The sequence below is a fragment of the Sprattus sprattus genome (assembly GCF_963457725.1).
Source record: "Sprattus sprattus genome assembly, chromosome: 9".
NCBI classification, from domain to species: Eukaryota; Metazoa; Chordata; class Actinopteri; order Clupeiformes; family Clupeidae; genus Sprattus; species Sprattus sprattus.
This window is the reverse complement of record NC_137928.1, coordinates 2452378-2478622: the sequence shown is the minus strand read 5'-3', so window position 1 is coordinate 2478622 and position 26245 is coordinate 2452378. Positions and strand designations below refer to the sequence as shown.

The following is a 26245-nucleotide window of genomic DNA, read 5'->3' as shown; positions in this document are numbered from 1 at the left end:
AGCCGTATAATAAGCGGGATAATGTATAGAACGCCGGTCATTGTCGGGAAAATAAGCCCCTTCACGGTGAATCAACACCCCTTCGCTTCGCGTCGGGGTGCTGTTCGCCCTGTCGGGGCTTATTTTCCCGACAATGACCTGCGTTCTATACATTATCCCTTACATATCATTCACTCCATGTATGTATTCTCAAGTTGACCTGTTTATCTTTTATCTCCATTAGCGTCCCCGTCTGTCATCCGAAGAATCAAAGCAAATTAGGACACAAGAGATACAAGTTGAGGAAGGTGAGGATATGCATTATGTGTGATATTTATGACGTACTTGTTCACCTAACTTAAGGAATTAACAAACTGCAAGAGAACATTCAGGTGATGATGGTAAAAAATGTCTTAACTAAGATGAGTAAGTTAAATTATCTCCCTAGATGTAAGCAACGTGTTCAGTGATGCACATACAAACTCTGAAACCCAAAGTAATCCGACTTGTAATAACATTTGTAGAGGTTTAACTTTGGAATAATCTCAAATTATTAGGGTAGAATTCTGTTTGTTACACATGATGATTTACAGTTGTAGGTACACCTGGAATACGACCATTGTGTTTGACTGTAATCAGAAACTTGCGTATGGTTTAATCCGGCACCTACGTCAACATTCAGCTATTACCTTAACTGTAACCTGATGCCACTCTAATGCATTAGATTGTGAATAACTAGGATAGCTAAATAGTAGTGCTATCAGTTTAACGTGTTATTAACGGGGTTAACGCAAACCCATTTTAACTTAATTTTTTAACTATTTTGTCTTTTGAACTTGACTTGAAAAAAAAAAAAGAATTTAGATTAACGTTCAAAGGCTAACGTTACATTTTGAGTGAATGGTGAGCGTGATACGTCGAAATGGAAGATAACAACTTTTCTTTTACTTTTAAAAGGTACGTTTTTGTGTTGTGCAAAATAAGTGAGCTTCACTGTTGCCTGAAAATGCTTACCACTAGCTTAACCTTACCCATCATTTTTGTTTCATGATTTGCATTTTTTTCCACTGAAATGCTATCTCATACTCTTCCATGCTTTTCATAATTGTGGCTTCATTTGCTGTCCTGACTGACTGTCTCTCAATTTAGCAGGACAGCTGAAACCCCCTTTACAGACACCAGTTTGCTCTGCCCAGCATAATGTGACAAAGGTAAAATGATGTCAGCATATTTGAATAGAAGCATATCATTCACTCCATGTATGTATCCTTTAGTTAACTTTTATATATTTTATCTCCCTCAGCGTCCCCGTATATCAGCTGAAGACTCAAAGAAAATGAGGACACAAGAGACACAAGTTGAGGGTATGCATTATGTGTGATCTTTCTGATTTACAAGTTCACCTTACTTTAGGAATAAACAGACTGCAAGAGAACATTCAGGTGATGATGGTTACAACAACTAAGATGAGGAAGTAAAATGATGTCCGCTATATTTTAGCAAACTGATCAGTAATGTACAAACTCTGAAGTACAAAGTAATCCTTAATACTAAATTAATATTACTTAATCTTGGAATGATGTCACTGTCAGGCTCCTGTCAGGGATTGAACCCCAGTTGCTGGTTTGGATAACCAATGCCAAGTGAGCTAGTGAGGACCCTTTAGCAGTATGTTGTTCACAAGTCATTTCTTTATTCACAAACAGGGATATCTCCAAACAGCGGTAATCCAACACACATTAGATCAGTGGTATCTCCAAAAACACAGAGGATAAGGTGCAGGGCAAAAGGTCATTAACTAAAGAGATGCAAAATGTAGCTTTCGGGCAGACCTGAACAAAAGCTACCCAAGGCGTCTTAAGAATGTGATATGTACCTTAAAGGTGCATTAAGGATTAATAGCTATTCGCTAAAGGTATGCTAGCAGCTAAAACTAACGAAATCTCTTGAAATGTGCTGACTTTGACATTATGACAAACTAATTACTCAACGACTGTCCTTACACAGTCAAACATCAATCATGTGCAACACAAGACTAAGCAAGACGGCAAATAAGCTACTTACTAGATCGGCAGAAGGTAATCAAAGTCAGGTTGGCGGGCATCGGCAGGCAAAACTACAGAAGGCAGTTATATGCCTATCGACCCTGCTATGCCATTGGCACGGACGCAATTCTCCATATTAAAAGTCATTGTAGCGCCCCAATTTTTTTTAAGCTGTTATTTTAAGGTTAAACTGCTTATCCTAACCCTAATCCTGAAGCATAATTGTTGCATATTGTGCCTTTAAACTACGGTAGCTAGGGCTAGAGGCACCGAAGTGCTTTCTGGGAAAAGACTAATCCACAAGATGCCAATGTCCCAATTTGTGGCAATCGCTGCCCAGACTCACTCACAATGCTTTGGTAGAATTTACAATTTATACTTTATACTTGCTATATTTAATACTTTTATCTACTAACCTATACTCAAATTCACTTTGACTACAGGTAACAATGCAGATTGTGGAAGAGACACCTTTGATCCCTCAGCTAATAAAGATGATAATGATTTCTTTGTAAGGCTTCAGAAATATTACATTTCTTTTAAAATAAAGTATGTACTTTACACCCACTCTAATTTGTGTGTGATGTGCTGCATTCCAGGATGTTCAAGAAGTTCTCAACTCTGAAAGGTAAGACTGAAGAGCTACAGGGTTCTGTCAGCATCTACCATTCGGAATTATGTTTATGCTTAGGATAGCATGCAGTCTTTCTTATTTGGACATGCCAGCACTATTCTGTCCACACTATACAAATATGAATAGAGTATAGGGTCAATTACCTGGTGGACCTGGCCCTAACATACAAAGATGGACAACTGGATGTATGTGGCTGCTATGAGCACTAATGAATAATATAATTTTTGCTTGCATAGCAGGTGTTATATTGTGATTACTTACTTTAGCATACATGCAGGTCAGCCTTGTCCACAGATGCACTACCTTAAATGTCCCACAGTTGCCTGATGTCTCTGGGGTGATTGATGTGATATAACTCAATTGCCTTCAGGCAGAATTAGTTCAAGATTTTTTCAAGTCCTACAGCACTCATTTTATCAATGACATTTGTTTAACAATGTTTTGAATTGTGGTCTATTTATTCATATTTCTTTATTGTGTCTAACAGTGAAACAGCACCTGAGCATGACAATATTGCCATTGTGAAGTTTTCTGCTGTTCTGCGGAGGGGAGTCAATTTTGGACATGATGACAAATTAATGTTGGTTCTACAAGAGGGGCCAAAACTACTGATGGACTTGGTTTGGTGAGATAAAGGCTTTTATTTCATCCACATCTCACAATGGGCCCTAATTTGGCAGCCGAAACTTGGCGAAAATGGCCTCTTCTGCCCAAGCACAATGCAGATGGCAAGTTTATAGGGAAGATTGGTCTTCATTTCTTAGAATCCTAAAGAACCCTTTATTTTGTTTCCTCTAGGAGTGATAATGAAGTCGATTACATGTTCACTTGTTCATTGCCCATATCTAAAGAAGGAGGCAGATGCCCTGCATACACTTACTGTCTCATCAAAGATGGTCAAGAGAAATATGAGGATGCTGCACAAAAGGGATGGTGGCCTGCCATTTTCAAAGGTTTTACTTTCCGAAGGCTGTTCAGAAATATTGAGGACACTGACAAAGGTGAATATATAATTTAAGCTGCTCATTCAGAAAGATCAAGTCTCCTCCTGGGACATAAACTGCTTTAAGACATACATTTCACATCTGTGTGTGAGTGGCTGTGTCAGTGAGAGAGGGAGAAACTAATTCCTCAGATTAACAAATACATATAATTAGGCAATCATTCTCTGATGATTAGATGTATGTCTTTATTACTTTTAATGTTTCAAAATATGTAATGTTTTATATAACATTTAATTGTACGTATAGTCCAATATTAAGACTGAAAGTTTTTATTTGTTTGTATCAAAAATGTAATACATGTTTATTCAGTGTTTTCTGTGAAGAAAATGTAATTAGCTGCAAAACACATTTTCTGATTCAGTTGTTTACCAGTTTGATGACATATGCCTGAGCAACCCAGGATTCCGAGGCAAATCAACAACGATTGATAAAGTGCGGTTCAACTTCCTTAAGGCAGTAATGCTGCACTTGATGAACTCTGCAGACTTTCCTGACATTCAAGACACAATAACATGTTTCAAGGGTTGTATAAAGAGAAGAGTGATCTGCGAGTCTGAGAAAGAACCTAAGGATATAGACCCTGATTTGGTATGTATAACCTTTGCCTTGGTAGGTCATTTTTCCACTTTTTCATTTAAAATTGTACAGTCAACAATATCCTCATGATCACCTAACATTTTACAGTATCCTCGGGATAGCTATTAGACTTTGGATGAGCTCATGGTTGACCCATCTCCAAACTCTACCTCCAATCAATGCATTACAACTCCTATGAGAATATTAGGTTAAGGGTTAATCTACTGCAATAGTTGTGACTGATGTCAGATGTTTTTCTGACTTTCAGTGTGAATCAGCTGCTCCTGGCTATGTATTTTGTTTTTGTCTCAGTAAGACCACATAGCTGAGACCACATCATCAGCATTCAAATGGTTTATGTGAGATACAGTTCCCCTGTACCATTTGAACCCCTTCCACCCCAGATAGCCTCCGTCCTGTATTGGAGTATGCCTACTTAAAATAATAGCAACAAAATCCCACTCAGGGAAATACAAATGAGTAAATTAACCAAGACCAACTCAAAACAGCTCAACCCAACTAATACGTTTCTTTTACCTAACAGGAAGCCTATTCATTGGTTGCTTCCCATTATTTTTGGTGTTTTGGGTTTACATCCCATGCAATCCTATAGGAGCTGATTTGTGCCGTGTTTCACATTCCTAAACCTAGCCTGGTAGAACCAGACACACATTCACTTCATATCATTCACTCTATATATTCTGAATGAAAGCAGGAGGAGGACCTCTGACAAATAAACCTGAGTAATTTTAATAACTCTGAATAATATAATTTATTTTTGGTTAGTTTTGCAGTAAATATCCCTTCAATAAATATGCCTTTTTGCTTCTGCCTATGTTATTTTGGTAGGGTTCAACCGACCTCAACAAAGCTTTTCAGGAGGCAGTTCATACGCTGAACCCCCAGGAACCAATTCAAAAAGTTCTGGTGGCTGCAGTTATCACTAAGCAACTTGCACTTCAACTCGACAGCAGCACAGTTGAACACTTTTCCAAATTTGTTGAAACCAATGGAAGCCTCCAAGGGTCGCTCATAGGTCTTGATGACTCAATGCGCTCGTAAGTAACATTTATTTGAGTGTATTTATCAATTTATTTCATGAACAGGACACAAGGAAATTGTATGTGTGTGTGTGTGTGTGTGTGTATGCATGTATTTCTACATATTTGAATCACAGTTCATCAGCTTCAATTTAAGCTTAAGCAGGTAATTTCAGCTGTAATTAACCCTAACAATTAAAAAAAAACAGCAATGGCTAATATATTAATGAAGTAATGTTAGCTTCATACAGTGAGAATACACATCTTACCAATGGTGGGATAGAGACCCTTTTATGAGGGTCATACAGCAAAAGAGGTCACATCAGGGTAGTAAGGGTAAAATAATCCTGTAGTAGATCATACATTAGATCGAGGACTGTGCTACAGTGACACTCTGATAACATTCCACTATTAAAGACTTGCCATGGCAGCACACCAGTGGAATGCGAATATGTATCTAGGAACTGAATAGTTCACTAAAATCTTCTTCATTTATTTTGTTCACTTTGAGCAGTTGCACTGCCAGTGCCGTACGACATGTTGTGGACGAGGCCATTAGACAGAAGTCACCAAAGGTTGTGTGGCTTATAGCTCTGTTTTATGCAGTCTGTCCACCAGAACAGACCGTTGTTATCAGAGAGCTCTGTAAAGGATGTCCCTCACAGCAAATACAGAGGTAACATGTCCACCATTTTGTCATACTGTATGAAGAGGATGTTACCAAATAATGCAGTGAATAAAACACAAACATGACTTTTAACTTTTTCTTTTCAGAGACCTCGTAGAAGTTGCTGACACCTATTCAGTGAAGATGGACAATCAGAGGGAGTTTGCCTCTGCAGTTTTACAGATGTTTTCTCCAACACATGGTGATCCAGAGGTTTTGTCCAAACTAAACCTTTCACCAAAGGAGCTCTTGGAACAGTTATCAAAATGGAGCGGACATTATGAATTCCATGTAAGTCAACATGTACAGTTCATACACTGTAGAACCTTTAGGTATTTATGCATGGTAGTTTTGGAACCAATACAGAAATTATGCATGGGATATCGTAAATGTACAATATATTAACCCTTTTGACATACTTTGTTGTGTGTCTGAAACACTAGAAGCCAGAAATGACCAATACAATATTTGATAGTTATATGTTCCTGTAATAAATCGTGTAATTATCAGTTTAAATGGTTTCTTATGCAGCACTTGCAGCAGTAGTATTTAGGGTACCTAAAGTTTTGTAATGTAACAGTCAAGTATTGATATATTCTCTAAATACATTTCATATCACTCATTCATTAAACTTTCTCACAGGACTTGTATGGTGTGATAAAAGTTATAGCCTCTGTGATCAAGCTATGGGTGGAATCAAGGTAGACACAAACTATTCAGTTTTATGCTACATGGGTTTACTTAAACGAATGTTATTTCCTTTCAACCTTTCATCGTTATGGATTATATTGTGTACTGTAATTTTGTCTTAGTTTACAGAGCAGTGTTGACATTGTGAAGAAAGACATTCTGTCCTGTTTGGAGCTAATGATGAACATCATTAATAAGTCTGATAAGGGAGAGTGGAGAAAGAACATGGAGATGAAACATATACAGAACGTCTTTTCAATTGCTCTGCTGTTGAACTCGTTCAATGGATGCCTGGACTGTCTTCAAGGTGATGAGGTAAATATAAATTTATAAATGGATATAGACCACTTTACAATAAGACTCCATTATGAATGGTTTATAGAGGGTTTATAAATAGGTTATTAATTAGGTTGTACATCCTTTGTAAGTCATTATTAAGCCCTTATAAATGAGTTATAAACACAGTTTTTATTCGTCAATGCAGGCTCACTATTTGGGAAGATCCCCATCTTGGCAACCCACTGTCTATCCCTTAACTTGCTCTACTAGCCTAATTGCACACTCCCTACCATTCTTGTATCTGTTACTAGAGATTAAACCCCAGGAGGGGGGGGGGGGGGGGGGGATGGTCACAACGTGCAACCCCCAAAACAAAGTGTGTGGCGCATACATACATACATGCCTATACACACACACGGTATAAAAACAGCTCTTTCTTTTCCAGCATTTGCAGGCAGTAAACAAAGATACTTTTCTGCGTATGACATCATGCATCAAAATGGTGGTCTTTGGAAGACCCTTGGTATTTAAGGTGCGTAAATTGTGAAATAAGTCAACTTTTGTTTGTTTGTTTGTTTTTAACAGAAGTGGTGTATTCAATAACAAGATACATACAATGTGGTCAGAAGGGAGAAACGAGATTCCATCCTATTTGCAGACATTTCCAGCAAACCCATAATCTTATGCCTAATGGTTCCTGATCTTGTTACTTTGCTATGGCAAAGGGAAAAGTGCACAGTGTCATGTCTTAATTGTAAAATGTATTGTCCAATGTGTATAGCTGCAAATCAGCTAGAAATACACACTACTACAAGTGCCTGAAGTTTCCTTTTAGGTTTTCTTCCCTCATTATCCTACTACATCCAGCCATGAGTCAGGAATTGATCCCGGGTCGCTGAATTACTGGTCCTATGAGTAAAGCATTGAGCACGATCCAAGTGCAAAAACATTATCTAATTCCTCCAACAAATGAGGAATAATCCAATGCACAGAAGGTTAAGGCAAAAACAAAAGACTAAATTCAACCTTAAAGAGAAACTCGAGGGAGAAAACAGAGCAGATAAATCCTAAGAATGTAAGACCATACCTTGAGACCGAAGACTGTGCCTCTCGGATACTACTTGCAGTGCCTTCTAAACTGTTGCCAAATATGTTTAAGGTTCTCCATCAACACCAACAAGGCAGAATTTTATCAGGCTAATAACATGGAAGACTTTTTAAAGGAATTGCAGATTTACCCACCTTTGTAGCATTGCACATGGGTCAGTCTTTTCATCAATATTTGTCATGAACAGACTATGGGCCTATGTTGTTCTTCACAGATTGTGGTTGTCACAAAATATCTAGTTGCATAGTTTAAGACTCCAAAACGCATGTAAATCCAAAAACGTAATGCAGCAAATACTATAGATATTCCAGTCCAAATCTAAGAGTCAGGAAGGAGAATGGATTATATCATTACAGCTCAGTAAAGTGTTCTATAAGACTTCCCAATGGGCAGGGAGAACACAAGGCTTAAATTCAGAACACAACAACAACATGACAAGATACAGATGGGTAAGGATCAATACGACATAGAAGGAAGTATGTAAATGTAAACACAAAGGACACCATTAACACATTGCTGACAGGATCTAACCACACATAAACAACATGGAGGTAAACAACCTAGTGCTGTCAGTTAAACGCGTTATTAACGGCATTATCGAAAGCCCTTTTTGGCAACGCAAACTGTGTAATAGGCTTACGTTACGGTTTGAGTCATTGTTGGGTGTGATACGGCGAAATGGATGATAAAAAGCTTTGAATGGAAATTTTACTTTTAAAAGTTGTGTGCAGTGGTGGAATGTAACGAAGTATTTTTACTTCGTTACTGTACTTCGTTACATTTTTACGTATCTGTACTTTACTTAAGTAAAAATAATAGTGCATACTTTTTACTTTTACTTCGTTACATTTTGCAGCTATTATCTATACTTTTACTCCGCTACATTTCTACAATATGTGTCGTTATTCGTTACATTTTATGAACACAGTTTCGCCAAAATGTTGCCTACACAAAAATATGGATTGCGTTGCTTTAGGACGTTTCAGCCAATCAGGTTGCTCTATCAGCTCCAACGACAGCAGAGTGTGTATTTGGCAGCAGCAGCACTACGGTAGCCTTGCCTGTTTTGCTTAAACATTCGACAAACAGCCTGACTAACAAACAACTTTTCAGCATGGATTCAGAGTCAGCCTCATCTGAGGACATGTTTAAGTTCAGAGGCCCCAAGAATAACCCGTGGAGGTTTCAGTGCGTTTCCTGTCTAAAATCGCCTTCAAATTTGGAGAAACAGGTCAAATTATGCGGAGTTCTTGCTATGCTAAGTCAATGTCTATGACTTTTGCATATCGTATGCGGTTACTGACATGATTTTATACTGTTATCTAGCAAAAATACATGTTGACATACAGCAATAGCATCAAAATAACACGATTGTACCTTGATTATTTATTTAACGTAGTGGTAAGATAAAGCTGGTAGTTTAGCAATGTCAAGCTAACGTGAAGATTTGCCTTTTGTATTGACTGGTTATTGCCTGGCATGCAAACCTAATGCCTAGTCTTGGGTTACTCAATATGTTTTTTTTTTTCCTTTTCTGCAATCAATAGAGCATAAAACTCTGCATTGACCAGTTTAACAACTCCATTTGTTTTTCATGTTTCATATTTCCATTTTTTACACGTTTACAATTAAATAAAAGATTACAAGATATAAAATTGTGTCTTTATTGGTTTGGCTTAATGGTATTAACTTTGCAAATAATCCCTGGTAGATAACTTGTCATCTGCAGAATTGTAAGATAGAGTGTAAACAGTATTACAGACAATAGGCCCAATAAGTACACCAACCTTTCCAATTAACAAATGTTGTTTCTTATAATTATTACTAGTAGTGACATCTGTAGAGGCATTTATTACCAGTCGCTATTTCTTTATCAAAATGGCACAGCCTAGACATTGAGACAACCCATTGCGTGAGTACTTTTACTTTTACTTTTAAAGTAAATTTAAAAGTGAGTACTTTTTACTTTTTACTTAAGTAGGATTGTTGATGTAGTACTTTTACTTTTACTTTTACTTTCATTTGCCTGTTTACTTGTACTTTTACTTAAGTAATAAACTTCAGTACTTCTTCCACCACTGGTTGTGTGGTGCAAAAGAAGTGAGCTTCACTGTTGTCTGAAAATGTCAACAGGCAGCTGGCTGAAAGCAAAGAAGTAGTAGGCTAACCTTTTATTGGTACCCTAACTGTTACGGTTCATTGTTTCCGAAATAAGACTGCTATGTTCCCAGCAAACTTGAAAAAAAGAAAATATTAAGCCATGGTTTAACTGCACTATAGGCTAAGTCGTTGTTGACCTGAAATGTGTTATTTATAAATTGGCAATGTTGTTTTTCAATAAAATAAAACATTTGCATAGTGCAAGTCAATCCACTTTTCCATTTTGATAAGAGCATTAAAATAAAAAAAAATCATGGAAAAAAATAAATGGACATTTAGAATTGATAAAAATGTGTGATTAATATCGATTAATTATTTTAATTGTTTGACAGCATTTCAAGTCCATTAAATATCTGGGAAAGGGGAGCGTGGGACAGTGGCCAACATGTTCTTTACAAACATAAATAATCTCCCATAACCATCGCTCCTGTTTTTACTGTCTGTTTTTTTTTCAGGCCTGGGCCACACTGTTTGAGATTAAACTACCAGATATCTGGCAGGAAGACTGGGAGAAGAACCTGAAAAACATATTCACAGAAAGGCTACAACAAGTAAAGTGCACTGGACAAAACTGGTTTTCATTATTTATTTTATATAACCAAATATATTTTTAGCACCAAAGATTCAATTTAGGCAAACAATGCATGTCTAGGTTTTGGTGATGGGTTTGCAAGATGAATCACATTTTAACATTCATAACATGTATTAAACAGGAGACTGATGTCAAGCTTGTTATGCTGGATGTGAGGACTTCGGATTGCCCACCCGCATTGAATGAATGCCTGTCAAGATGTGTCATCAAAGCCATCAGCAATCTGTATAGCAAGGTAAGATTGTCATGAGATTACCGATGTAAATCTTTCTGCGTTAATACTTTACACAAAATTAAATATTTTCCTTTGCAATAGCAGAAATGTCACAATTTAATTTGCTATGCCAAGAAAGGTTAAGGGTGTTCCGGTCTGTTGGCTTGAAGACTGATGTGTTTAGTCACCACCTCTGCGTGGCCCACACGTTCGATAACCTGCGCGAGAGTCAGGTCTGCTTTGAGCTGGAATTGGCGCGAAAGTTCTTTGTCTGATATTCCTACTACAAGACGATCCCTTATATGTTCATCTCTCCTAGCTCCGAATTGACAATGGTCCGCCATTTCATACAAAGTCCTAATGTACATCTCTGACGATTCTCCGGAATGCTGGCAACGTTGGTAGAAACATGCTCGTTCATGTATGACATTGCGTCTTGGAATAAAGTACTCGTCAAACGTTTTCATTACCTCATCAAAGTCCTCCTTATGATCTTCCTCCTCGAACTCGAATGAGCTGAATATCTTTTCAGCCGCACTTCCCATCGCGTAGATAAGTGCACTCACTTGTATCTCGCCATCTTCTAGGTTGAGCTTCGTGGCTAGCCGGTAGCGGCAAAATCTCCGTTTCCACTCTGGCCATTCTATTGGACTCTCGAACTTGAATTCGTACGGTGCTCTAAACTTTGCCATAACATACCAACACACTGTCTGACTATTTATGACACCATGTAATGTCTGTAGCTAAGTACTTACAGGCATAAGACCACTCGTGAGTTCTCAGTGTTTGGTTTATTCCAGAACTGTCTCTTCAGTACAACACAACGTAATTCCTATTCATGTGTAACGATTCTTCTACTTGGCATAGAACAATGCCCTTGGTTTATGACTCTGTCACTATGCCTCTAGGATACTACTTGCAGGAGGATATGTACAGTCAGCATGCAGTTATCCCATACAGTTGACATTAGCCTGCTGTGTTCAGTTCAGCTACCGCAAACTCTGAATCATCGTATGAATCGTATGAATCTGAATGAATGTTGGAATTAATGTTGGTGGTGGTCGGAGGGCCGTAGGCGCTGATTGGCTGCCACGCTTCCGTCAGTCTGCCCCAGGGCAGCTGTGGCTACTCTCGTAGCTTACCACCACTGGTATGACTGTCTGAATGAATGGACTGGACCAGACTGATCTGTAAAGCGTCTTTGAGTATATAGAAAAGCGCTATATAAAATTGAAGTTGATTGATTGATTGATGATTACTTTACACATTCGAACAATAATACAGGAAACAATACATGACAATTAACATACCTGTACAGAACCATACACACGAAACAGTCAGCATGCAGTTATCCCATAAAGTTGACAATCACCTGCTAGCAAAGGAAAACATATGCTAAAAATCTCATGGCATCATACAAAACGAAATATATGTATTCAATATCACAATATCAGTATGGTAAATTGCATGTTAACCATTGTCTAGTATTAACCCCCTTATGACAACATTATATCTAATAATGATCGGTTTATTATCTATAAATATGTGTTTAGTTTATTAGACATGGGAACTTGCAAACCTGTCTTCAGTTCATCTACCGCAAACTGAAGACTAAACAGGGTTTCCAAAGTACTAAACTAATTCTCTTAAAGGGGCAGTACAGTTTTACGTACTCAGTGTGTTCATTTATCAACATTTACTATATACAAGATAGAAAAGAAAGGAATAATCAAATCAGAATATGGTTACATTTCATTAAATAAATGCAAACAAAATAATACATTTTTAACTTCGTTACACAAGTACACGATCATAGAAATTCAGAGTCAAAATCCAAGAGCCAGGCAGGAGAATGGAAAACCAGGATGGTACTGCCAAGCATTACTCAGGGATCGAACCCGAGCCGCTGGGTGTGAGGACCCAGCGCTTATCCCAGTGTGCTAGAGAGGACCCAATGGCAGATTGTTGTTCTCAATTGCTTTCTTTATTTCACAACAGCAGAAATCCACACACAGGAGATCAGTGGTAGCTCCAAAACACATAAGCTCCAAAACAGTGCAAAAGGCCATAAACAAAACAAGATACAAAAAGTAGCTCTCAGACGGACCTGAACAAAAGCGGCTTGAGAACCTTAGCGAGCAACTGAAATGGCTTGAAAACCTCGGCAAGACACCAACCTAAAACTAGCTAGCGCTAGAGGCACCTGAGTGCAGGAGAGGGCTGCGTGCCTTGTAGTAAGACTAACAAACAGTGGCACAAAGACAATCTAACAACCCGACAAAGGGCAGGGAACTAGCCAGTTATTTAACTCCTGGCTAATCAAGGGAAGTGGCAATCACACATACATAACAGGTGAGGGCACACAGAGGGAAACCAGCGAGGGCACACAATTGAAAACAGGTGAGGGCACACAATTGGAAACAGGTGAGGGCACACAATTGGAAACAGGTGAGGGCACACAATGGGTTACAGGTGAGGGCACACAATGGGTTACAGGTGAGGGCACACAATCACAACAACGGCACATGTGGACTAGAGATGCGTGGATGGGCTATTATTTCATCCGCAACCGCATCACAAAACGCATGACCCGTCCTCCATCCCTCTGCACCAATTTTTTCTGACCAATTTTCAAAACGGCATCCGTCCACCATCCGCCTGTTGTTTTCAGGTATAGGCGCTGCTGACGCGAGGCTGACGCGAGGCTGACACGAGGCTAGAAAGTTCCTGCCTGTTCTTGAAAGGAGACTGATCCAATGCCGCAAAGATATTTAAAGGATAAAGACCCTAGTGTGATAGCCTATTGGCTATGTTGTAGCCTATCCCCAGAATATTATCAGTGATGTGACGTCTGTCTCTGATCGATGCACAGGGAGAAAAACAAATAAATAGTCAAGCACATCGGCAAACCTGACCTTACCATATGCAAGTAGGCCTACAATTTTTTATCATTGTAATAAAACGCAATTTGGTACACCATTTTAATATGGTAATATAGCCTACTGTTTTTTTTTTGCAAAATGAAAGAAAGCCTATTAAGGAAACAACGACATGAGCCTATTAATTCCGAAATTTCACCGCATTGTAGGCTGTATAGTATACTGTAACAGCCCCAACACTTGCCTGCTTGCCTTGCAAATCAAAGTTTTCCGACAATTTTTCTTACCTTCTTTCTTAGCTGTTGATGTTACTGAGCTAGAAGTTTAACTTGTTCTGAACATCTTGCGCTGCCAATGCCCAATGTCACTTCTGAGTCAAATCACTCCATCATCTCTTTGAAATTCCTTATTCCACGAGTGGTAGGCTACAATGACTGGCTGTTTTAAAATATAACTAATAGCCTAACGAAACAAAATAACCCAGGCAGTTTCATCTACGACACGTTAAGGCTTCTTCCAATACTGACAGCTGACTCATAGCTTGCAGGTTTGCGGCGCTGCAAGGAGACGCGACATGGGATGGATTGTCACTTAATTTAAACTTTTTTACTTCCTTTGCTTGCTTTGTATGCATACACGGAACTAGGCCAATTTCGTGCCTGATGAAAATTGGATTATTTCAAAATGTGCTTGGATGTAGGTAACGACCTTTAACGATGTGTATATATTTTGTATTTCGTTGGGTAAACCGCCACCCGCCCAAATTTAATTAAAATACTATTTTTTGTCACGTCGTCCGCCCGATCTGCGGTTTAACCGCGGAGTCCGCGGCTGCGATCGGCAGCCGCTCATCTCTAATGTGGACTCAAAACAAACATAGAAAGCACCAAGTCCGTGAAAAGGTCCTTTTGCCACCAGAGGCTGCCAAATTGTGGCAATGGCTGCCACGATCGTGACAGGTACCGTATCATTACAACTCAGAAAAGTGTTCTACAAGACTGCACAATGGACAGGGAGAACACAAGGCTTAAATACACCAAACATAACAAAATGGAAATATATAGGTGGGTAAGGATCAATACGACAAAGAAGGAAGTATGTAAATGTAAACACAAAGGACAACGAAAGCACATGTTTGACAGGATGTGACCACACATTCAATTCAATTCAATTCAATTCAATTCAATTCAATTCAATTCAATTCAATTCAATTCAATTCAATTCAATTCAATTCAATTCAATTCAATTCAATTCAATTCAATTTTATTTCTACAATTCAATTTATTTCATTTCTATATCATATATAAAAACATCATATGATATATGATACATACAAAAACAGCCTAGTGGGTATACAGTGTGCTCATAGGGTAACTGTTACAGGGTTAACAAGGATGTACAAACATAATTAGGCATTTCTTTTTAAGTCTATTCAATCTCTGGGGAAGGGGAGCGTCGGGTGATGACAGTGCTAAACATGTTCTTTGTTAACCATAACAGTGTTCTCATGCATCTGCCATAACCATCGCTTCTATTTTTGTTGTTTGCTTATTTTTCAGGACTGGGCCAAAGTGTGTGAGATTAAACAACCCGATATCTGGCAGGAGGACTTTTTCAGGAAGAACCTGACAAAGCTATTCACAGAAAGGCTACAAAAAGTAAAATGCACTGGACAAAACTGGTTTTCTTATTATCTAACTAACATATCTCCTAAAATAATTGCCTTATTTATTTTTTCAGAAAACACAAAAATTCAATATATATTATTTAATAATTTCACTCAAAAAGGTTATGAAAAAATATGACTTTTGTCATACTAACAAGAATGTATGTCAATTATGTAACACAAGAGGAATCATCAATAAAGCTTGCAAAATTGCCTTAGTGGCGGTTCTACATGGAATTACGCCCCGGGCGAGACCCCCTGCGAGCGCTGTGCAAGGCACCTTCTTAGGGAGCAGGGGCGCCTGCAGCCACAGGGGGTGCCAATTCCCCAATTCCCCACACAGTGATATGATAGATAGTTAATAGAAAACTGCTTCACGGCCCAGATGATTTTTGTTTAGCTTTTTTAAGTGCTCGTGCCGCCCCCCACGTGTCATGAAAAAGTGCCACACCGGGCGGCTGCCCGGTTCGCCTGTGCCTAAAACCACCACTGGCCTTAGTCATCTAAAAAAGCTTGACTTAAACCGCCTAAGTCAGCCTCTTGACATAGGCCTTTATGGGCCATTCTACCGAATTCGTGTAATATGCAGTCCCTCAACAATAAAAACTATTTACAAAACAATTAGGTATTTAGGCATAGATATTTAATTAGAAAATGTTATGGTCTATATAAACCCAATGCATTACATGAGATAGTGATAAGCTAAATATATACAAAATCATCATTTATAGGGTACTTTCTATTGGGAAGTAGCTGTCCCCAACCCTGACATCTAAATTTCAATGCCTTTAAATAACACTTTTCAATTTTTTTAGATTTTTTTCAATGATTTAATTCCAAAGATCTTTATGATTGGGTTGAAAGAGAACTTGGAATATTTAGATTTATTGTGGGTTTAATTTTTAAATCAATTTTCTATACTCAAAAAATCATGTCCCTAGTTTTCATGTCACTACCGAAACACAAGAGTTTTAGTCCATTGGCTGAGCATGTGTTTTAGCCACGACTCTGCATTTTTGACCATGCAGTGACACTGCATCTCTGACCCTCATGGTTGAATGGTAAGTAGCTAAATCCCATAGTTTTTATATAAATGTGTTCCAAAGTCTGAAAATCGACGTGTAACCTTAAGAATTGTCACTACCGAAACGCATGTTTTCTTCAATTAAGTAAACCTTTTTGGGTTTCATGGAAAATCTTATGTTTGTATGTGTGTTCACCTCTTCAAAGATGTGTTTGCATGCCGTGTGCTTGTTAGAATTCTTTATTTATGCTTAAAGTTAGCTAGAATTGTCACTACCGAAACAGTCACTACCGAAACACATGGTAGTGACCTGATGATTTCAGTAGTGACAAAATGAAATGGTAAGTAGTTCAATCCCATAATTTTTAAATAAATGTGTTGTGTGGACTAAAGGGCGGCCCAGAGCACTTTTTGGAAGATTTTGGGAGAGAAATGAACATCCATCCAACAGTGCAGTCACTACCGAAACACTGGATGTCACTACCGAAACAGTGCAGCACTACCGAAACACAGGATGTTTTGTAAAAAATTAAGTATATTGAGTAATCAACTAAAATGTTATGATACTGATTGGATTAATGTATGTTCAATTTCATCAATCAACAACTCTGGAATCAATATGATCAGTATTTTGCATTTTACAAAGAAATATTGCTCTTAGATTTTGATGAATTGTATAAATTGAACTTGAACATTTGGTCAAAAAAATCATTTTTATGGATTTCATTTTGAAAACCTTCAAGAAATATTTGTAAAAATACTCTTCAGAGAAGGGAAGGAAACACAATCTGAACAGGTCAATAATAATACTTTTTTTACTATAGTAAATGTGATGTTTCGGTAGTGACAATTTTTGGAAGAGGAAAAACATTCCAACACATTCTGAAAATACAATATAAAAATTGACTGTTCTTTTACTAGATAAGTGTACTTTAGATATGGTACATTATACATACGGACAAAGTTTTGGGAATAAAACATACAAAAAATCAAAATATTTCTGACCTGTCTTTGCACCAATTCGGTAGAATGGCCCTTATACTACAGGGGTACTATCACATGATCTGTTCAACTGAGGATGTATGCGATTTTACCAGAGGTGGCCAGCATCATGAGGAGATGATTTAGTTGTCAAATTTTTGTCATTTGTTTCGTCAAAAGAATACTTTGGCAATTGTTTTAGGAAGGTGAAGATAATCAAACATATTTTGACTCCCAAGATTCAAATTAGGCTAACAATTCATGCCTTGGTTTTGGTGAGGGTTTCAACATGTCAAGCGTACTGTAGATTAACACATCCATCTGGACTCCAAATGGGGACTGAATGTGGGTGTGAATACTTATAGCAGTAATGACATTTGGAATTAGGACTAAAAGTACAGGGAATATTTAGTATCCTCGTTGGCATGTATTGTCATAATGGTTCCAGTCCACATTTTCAATGTGTTGTCTCAAAACTATAGACTTTCATAACGCTAGGGAAGTCTGGTACCACTATTACATGTTGCAATATGTATCACATTTTAACATTCATGACATGTATTAAACAGGAGACTGATGGCAAGCTCATTAAGCTCTATGCAACGACTTCAAGTTGCCCACACGCATTGAATGAATGCCTGTCAAGAAATGTCACCAAAGCCATCGGCAATCTGTATGGCAAGGTAAAGTTGTCATGAGTTTACCAATGGCACCCTTTACTGAGGGATGTAACATTGACTGCATTGTGTTTAAATAAGGGATGGGTGGTATAGAGATATGAAAGCTGGTCTGGTGTGATCTGGTGTGGTGTGTTGTGTGCTATGATGATTACTATGAAGTGAAGTCCATTTTGCTTCTGTGTATAACACAATACATATTTTATGACTGTTATTATTTCAGAACATTCAAAACAAGTCCTCAACATTGGTAATTTCTTCATTAATGCATTACACAAAATGAAATATTTGAATTTGCAATAACAGAAATGCCACCATTCATTGCTATGCTAAGTAAGGTTAAGGGTGTACATTTTCCATATCATTTTACAAAGGAAAGTGGAGACCTCATCGAAATTGTATCAACTAGACAAGATTATGGGAAATTGATGAGTCTGATCATTGAAGACATATTTGAAGACTGGACATTGAAATCCAGAGATGACCTTCATATACTCTATGATACCCAAATGATTGAGCTTTTCAAAACTTTGGGTAAGATCCTTTCAATTGCTCATCTTTAAAATATGATTCAATACTTATTCAGAAAAAGTCCCACCACTAAACGATTTGCATTCTTCTTCCTTTTACCACAGCGTCACGGCAGAAGGAGCAGGCAAACTATAAGGATCAGCTCTCATCGAAAGCCAAGGAGTTGATACAGCATGTTCACACTCTTCTAGAGAAGTTACCAGAATACATCAACAAGGAGTCAATCTCCTGCCAACAGATGTCCGTTATCATAGCAAAGAAAACACAACCCAACATGTATACTATGCTCATGGGTAAGTTTATATTTAACATTTTCTTGTGGAGGATATTGGTGTTCTACAAAAGGTATTTTCTGCTTACATTTTCTAGAATATTTTTAACAGTCAAATGTACTATTTGAATAGTTATCATCCAAAACCTTGAAATCAGAACCTCAGATCAAAAGGGGGATTTGAGGTAATGTGTATCTCAATCTTTTTCAGTCTTGAAAGCTGGTTACCTTGGTTGTCAATAATATTACAATTTTCACAGTTGGACCATTATTTCTGAACACTGTGTTGCAAAGCTATGTTGTGACCCCAGTGAAAGTGCTTGCAACTTTTTTTGACATGGACACGCTGGGGGCTTGTAGACTATACCTCACATAATTCACTTTTTGTAACATGCTAAATGGGGCTGTTAATTAGTTGTTCAGTTAATATACAGTTACAAAACACCAAAACAGACTAGGACTGACTGATGACAATCCCCAAGAGGTCCAGCACTACATTTAAATGAGCGGGGTAGGATGAGGTGGGATCCTGTTCAGTCATTGGAGCCTTATGGATGAAGACTGCCAAAACTTAAAAGGGCTTAATCATTTTGATTTAAAAAATCAGCAACTTCCTTTGAAACAAATATTATTCAAGAAAAGCTAAATTAAAATATGTGTACTATATTTATATTACATGTACCCATCATTTACTTTACTCAAATCAGTATAGCTGATGTCATATTGTGTAAGCTCTAGGTCTGTAAGTCTCTCTACTTGTTTGTGTTAGCCTGCAATTAGCTACCTAAGTGCATTTAAAACAACGATGATTTTGTCAGTAATGTAATATATATCTGTCAACACTTTTCAGGGCAAAACATGAAGCAATACCATGAAGCACTGCAAAAAGCAGAGAGGGATTTCAAATATTTCCAAAAAATGCAGACAGGCAAGAGAATACTCTGCACTATCTGCCTAGGCTCACCAGGTGTGTTTCTGTTTATATGGGGGGGGGGGGGGGGGGGGGGGGTGGGAGTGGTTGTGTAACCTTATGTTATAGTGAATTTGTGTTTCCTATCTTTTGTTCAAGTGGACATCCTACCACTCGAGTTGGTAATGTCATTGGATTTGGCCAATGAGACACGTTCTCTGAAAACCATAATGGAAATATCCTCAAAGTCTGACTCAGGATGGAACACACAGTTGATCAACATCCGGAAGATTGGTACTCTATCCAAAAGCACATACTTCAAACTGATTTGGAGGAAGATAGCGAATTATGTCAAGTTATCAGAGTTCAAAAATGTCTCTGTAATTCCACTGAATCAAGTCTTTGAGAGGATTTTTAAACCAGCAGTAGAGGAATTCACAAAGTCCCATGAAGTACTGATGAACCTCTCAATGACTCTTGAAGACCTGAGGGATAGAATGGAAACGTTCCTGGAGAGAGATGCTTATAAGAATGAACTGCAGGTTATGAGCGCCTATTTTCAGGACACCAAACCTGGTTGGGTTGAGAACACATGCAAACGCATCCAATGGTACAAAGAGCTTCGCTATGCTGTTGAAAATGCTACAGTGGTCAACGATCTCAAGAACAATCTTGGTCTAAGAGGAAACTTCTCTGCCTGTGGAAACCTTCAAGTATGTAATATTATCTCTATTTTTCTTCTCTAATGTAATTTATAATTGAATATCCCCTTTTATGTTGACAATGGAATACTTTTTTTCTGTAAAGATGCAAGGCACATTGCTAATGTAACTCTTCTTGTGAGTGCTAATTTTGGTGTTCAAAATACCAGGGCCCTATTCCTTGTACCTCGTGTAGCGAGTTACCGAGTTATTTTCAGGATAAGATAACATAAGTCCGCCTTTTTCGGTTCCACTAAGAAACTTTGACAAAATCACCATAGCAACACATCAATAAACTTGAAGCTGCTCCAGCTTAAGTGAGCTGGATAAGCTTGTCACTCCCAGGGGGAAAAAATGTCAGCTCCCTTCCTCAGAGATCCCATTGACAAGGAGCGATATTAGTTAGATAAGTGTTTTTTAGGGAGGGAGTTCCTCGAGATCGCAAAGATCCGTTATCACATCATGATGACAGACAGACAGACTGATTATGATACATCACATATTGTACATATATCCTCATAAGTATCTGCCAGCAGGCACATTTAAATAAATATAATCTGATTGATTGGGGTAATGAGGCACTTAAAATTATCCTATACATTTTCCCGACACTTTTGCATTTTACTTGTCAGCAATATTTTTCCATGTTCTTGTCTTGTCTCGCAGGGGTAGCAGTGTTTAATTTTGCAATGATTATGGTTTTGTATTCTTCATAATGGTCCATTATCATCTCAAGCTCTTTCTTCAAGTTTAGTAGCCATTGTACCGTTAGAAAATTATGGTTTTGGTGATCGACGCTTCCCCCTTTTGAAGAAGGACGGGTATGCGCAATTACCCTGATAAGTGAAGTCTGGTTTGAATTAACCTAATTGTTTCAGCCTTGGAGGAACCAAGATAGCCTGTCCTCAATCATCACGTTAATTTAAACTGGCTTTTTGTTTTGGTATGTTGCTCTTACAAATGCTAATGTTAGCCAGATAGCTAGGTAGCTGGAATTTAAGCAATAAGCCCCAAGAGGCCGTGCTTTGCGCTGATTTTAGAACAGGTAAGGGAGTTGTTAGGCACGACGCGAAGCGGAGTGCTGTTAAACCCCCTTACCTGTTCTAAAATCAGCGCAAAGCACGGACTCGCGGGGCTTATTGCTTTTCTAAACCTGTTACTACACATATTTGATATGGTTTCATAAATAAAGACAATTCAATTTAAGAAACAATAGTTTATTGATAAACCGTCATTCTTCCGCCACTAAAAATTATAGTTCCTAAATAAATCGTTGCCACGCAACCCTTGAAGCAACGCAACAGCCAGATGGAACACTGGGTATGAAATGCGCTGTATGAATGCCTTGCCATTCGCTGCGCAGTAATATGGAATGTAATCAGGTCAAATTGTAAGGTAATGCTGGGTTTTACAACGGCTTTTAGCCAATCACAATCAAGGATTTGAACAATCAGGTTTAGAAAGCATAGTCAGCTATAGGCTACAGTAGGCTGCTGACACTAACTAGACAAATGGAAGCATGACGTTGTCGCTAAGCAGCTGCCTATTCCTTAAATAAATGCAACCACAAAAGTTGAGCTATTTTAATTAAATTAGAGCATTAGGTGCCTCTTTAGCTTTCCCCTTGCTGCATTGTATAATGGCAAAACAAATTAAATTGAAAGCCTGAAGGTGGAAAGAGATGTATAACTGTGAGTGGCCCTTTAGGCTACCATATTTCTAGACTGTCAGTTTCAAAATGAGGTTTCATTATTTTTTTATTCAAGGTTAGGTATTTATTTAATGGCAATAGACGTTATTCTCCATGGAGTTGTTATACTGGTGACAAAATTGTTTAAATCAATATTCCCACTAGTAGCTCAGACGATGCACTATGCGGTTGTGTGGTTCGGGTTGACATTTTAGACCAAAACACCACTGTGCATTCTAACAGTTTCCATTGTTAGAAAGGTAATATTCTGTGTATAAGGCACATTTAAATAGTTTTCTTTCTTTTCAACAGGAATTAAGTCATAAGCGTTTGCGTGATCTGACCCTAGAGATGCAAAAAGCAGGGGAAATAGTGATGAGCTTTCCAGACCAGGTCATCAGTTTTCTAGAAGAACTAAATGCATGTGCCAAAAAAGGATTCATATCTTGGGTAAAAGAGATCATTAAAGGTAAGGCTCTCTCTGTTGTACAAGGTGATTTAAAATAGTCAGCAAACATAAGGCTACTTACATTTTTCAAAGCATTCCATTATAAGTCATTTTAGATTTGTGCCTTCAAGTTCAAATAAGGCTACTTAAATTATTTCAAAGCATTCCATTATAAGTCATTTTAGATTTGTGCCTTCAAGTTCAAATAAGGCTACTTAAATTATTTCAAAGCATTCCATTATAAGTCATTTTAAATGTGTGCCTTCAAGTTCAAATAAGGCTACTTAAATTATTTCAAAGCATTCCATTATAAGTCATTTTAAATGTGTGCCTTCAAGTTCAAGAATAATTTGTATTTGGTTGAATAATAATTTGTATGTCTCATATAGCCTAATGGATGCACTTTATTTTCAGCCACCAGATATATAACATTGTTTATCAGTAAAATCATGTTTTTCTTTTTAAAGATACTGGAGAATTGTCTGTATTTGTGGAGCTGGTGTCAATATCTGCTGGAGAAAGTGCAATGGATATTGCCAAAGTCGGCTGCTTCAGAGATGCCATTTCTGATGCTGCTCCTCTCATCTACGGGTTAACTGAAGAGTCTGGATTCACTGAATTCACAAACGCAGTCAGAGAAGTTCAATTAGAGTTGATCAGTGACAACAAGCTTGAGGAAAAGCTGGTAGGTGGGGCACAGCTGTATATGTTATAAAGTAATTGTCTGATTTATTTCTTATTGACATGAACATGGGCGTCAGTCTGGTTTGAAAAGTGCTGGGGACATAGACAGGATATTACACAGGCCATCCTACCTGCCACTGGCCTATTGCGTTCTGCTTCTGCAGTTACAAGGAGCGTAGCCTGTTAATAAAAAAATATAAAGGTTACTGTGAGAGCTTTAAAACAAATGTTTTAAAATATGCTTAAAACAATACTCTGTCATTTAACGGCCAATGGACACAGAGTTTGGCCAAACATTAAGGGCCTGATTTACTAATATGCGAGCGCTTCTTAATCTGCGTTCGCAAATAACGCAAGGTGTTTTTGCGCATTTTACTTGGTATTTATCAAACCAGATCTGCGCTGGGCAAACTGTGTTTACTCCGCCCTATATAGGGCCTGATTTACTAACATGGCGACCGCTGCTTAAACTGCGTTCGCACATTAACGCACAGTGTTTTTCCGCATTTTCCGTGGTATTTATTTAGGAAGAGAAAATGAAGCTTCAGCGAATTGGAGATAGATATATTGGTTCACGTTCGCTCAATCACTGAACCTGATTCAATGTGCTGCTATATTGTTGTTCTGCCCGCCATCAGCTACAGCAAGATGTTTAAAAGAACACGATTATAAAGAATATGCTATTGGTGGCATTAATGCATAAACTGTCTATTATAACAATATAGATGTGTACATGGCGAGATTAATTATTTCTACAAGGGACATGGGTTCACTACAATATATATGGACGTGGGTGCAATCAATGGTTCATATTACGTTCGGAAAGTTTGCGATTTCAAAAAAAGTCCTGTTTGATGTCTATAAGTTCAGCTGTGGCAGTGGGGAAATGTATTGACCAGTGCGCCATAGCAATGCTTCGAGTACCTGTGTGAATATTTGTGAAGGCTGAGATATATCAACTGCTGATACTATAACTGTTTGAAATTATCCGGTGCCAATATTTGCAATGTTTACCAACTGATTGAATGGAATGTGATCTCCGGTTGGAGGGTTAGATGTCGTCTCTGATCTGGTCCAGTAATTGAAGTATTGCGTGGCTGGTTAACCTATACCGTCTAATGATTTCTGGTTTGCTTAATTGAAAAAGTGTTATACGAGTTGAAACAATTATTTCTGTGCGCTGCCTCTGTCTATGTCTTCGCCTTGCTCTTATTACTGCTGCCATATCAACGTATTCAGACTCAGTGGAAATGCGCTTCCTTGTTAAGACGTGCTTTTATGAGGCGGAGAATTATCCTGCAAATTGGAGACGTGCGCTCGACAGGCAGTTTAGTAAATACCACGCATGACATCATTAGGCGCACTTACCTTGTCTCCTCCCATGTAAATTGCGCCTCACACGCCTACGTTACCACCCACCTCCACGTTACCTCCCCTGTTCACACCCACAGGCGTTAATATGCGCTGCGGCCCCTTAGTAAATACCGTTTTATGTTTACGACCGCTATTTTACGCCAGAAATGGGCGCTATCCTGTTAGTAAATCAGGCCCTGAGTCCTTTGCTTATGTTCAACAAACAAACCTGTTACGAGCACATGCTGTACCTGTTACCTGTTTCAAACACAGGAAAGCTTAATGATAATAAACTATCTTACCTTTATATAGTCCACTGAAAGTTATCCACGTATGTTTTCATGAAGTACAATGTATGCAAGCTAGACATTATGAACTAGTAGATAGCTAGTTTGAGATGGGCCTGACCATTACACCGAATCCGACTTTTTCAAAACATTTCAGTAGCTGTCATTTCACCACATCTGACATTTTAGTCGTGCAACACTTTATTTTCATTGCGCTTGGCAAACTGAACCAAAACTGGGATGGCAGTACTTAAAAACTCAAATGCCATTCAATAGTCAAGTGTGCATTGTAGTATGCATGTAAAGTGTGCATCTGACTGGGGGTCATCAAAGGTTACGCAGGCTACATACACATGAAGTTTTAAACGAGTGTTGCACATAACATTCAATTTCATGTCATCGTTGGATTTTCATATGTAAACTGGTGATAGCACTTTGAGACGCATTTCATTGTAGTGAGATTATTTCCACTTGTCAAAAGTGGTGGGGATGAAATTGGTGATTGCAGAAAGGGGCGGGGACATGTCCCCAGTGTAACTGACGCCTATGGGAATGAGCCAAATCAAGCCTTCAGGACCTCCAACTAGTCCTCTGCTAATGCATTGATGGATTGGACTTGGTTCTGTACATTAGTTTAAAACTTGTCAAAGGTGCAGTAGATCCATTTGTTATTGACGTCTAAATAAAATGGTGTACAGCCACATGTCTGGTGAGATTGTATTCTTCTGAATTCAGAAAGACTCCTGCAAGAACAAAGCCTGGCTTGAGATAGCTTACCATAGACATGGATCTGTGGAGCGGTCATCTTTGCGTAAGGCAACAGATATCAATGAAAGTGGAATCTACACCATCAGAAGTCCTCAGGGGCAAACAGAGGTAAGCGCTTACTACTGTTCATTTCGATGGCTAAATCAAACAACCTTCTATCTGTTAATGTACCGCACACTTACACACTTCAAACCTGCAAATAGCATGTGATTGCTTTAATTAAGAAGACATGTGGCATCAGGTGCATATCTATAGGGGGTGCAGCAGGTGCTGTCGCACCTGGGCCTGTGGGTCTTGGGGGGCCCATAGAAATATTTATGTCTAAATTGAAGGGACCCCCACAGTCCTGCGTATGACAGATATCTCAAACTCTAATTTGTGCCGCTC

At 38.3% G+C, this 26245-nt stretch overlaps 1 protein-coding gene across 1 annotated transcript in view; it reads left to right on the top strand.

Annotated features, from left to right (window-relative positions):
* Positions 1 to 2624: 2624 nt before the first annotated feature.
* Positions 2625 to 26245, top strand: part of LOC308369965 (E3 ubiquitin-protein ligase rnf213-alpha-like) — a gene marked incomplete at both ends in the record, with an annotated part of 57740 nt that continues 34119 nt past the window's right edge. The window contains 13 exons of the mRNA XM_080844526.1: positions 2625 to 2652; positions 4024 to 4250; positions 5088 to 5296; positions 6053 to 6236; positions 10638 to 10733; positions 10896 to 11009; positions 11159 to 11216; positions 18851 to 19039; positions 20087 to 20221; positions 20411 to 20640; positions 22631 to 22787; positions 23234 to 23451; positions 25826 to 25966. Of these exons, the coding sequence (XP_080700652.1) occupies positions 2625 to 2652; positions 4024 to 4250; positions 5088 to 5296; positions 6053 to 6236; positions 10638 to 10733; positions 10896 to 11009; positions 11159 to 11216; positions 18851 to 19039; positions 20087 to 20221; positions 20411 to 20640; positions 22631 to 22787; positions 23234 to 23451; positions 25826 to 25966 (1986 nt within the window). The remainder of the gene's footprint in view (positions 2653 to 4023; positions 4251 to 5087; positions 5297 to 6052; positions 6237 to 10637; positions 10734 to 10895; positions 11010 to 11158; positions 11217 to 18850; positions 19040 to 20086; positions 20222 to 20410; positions 20641 to 22630; positions 22788 to 23233; positions 23452 to 25825; positions 25967 to 26245) is intronic.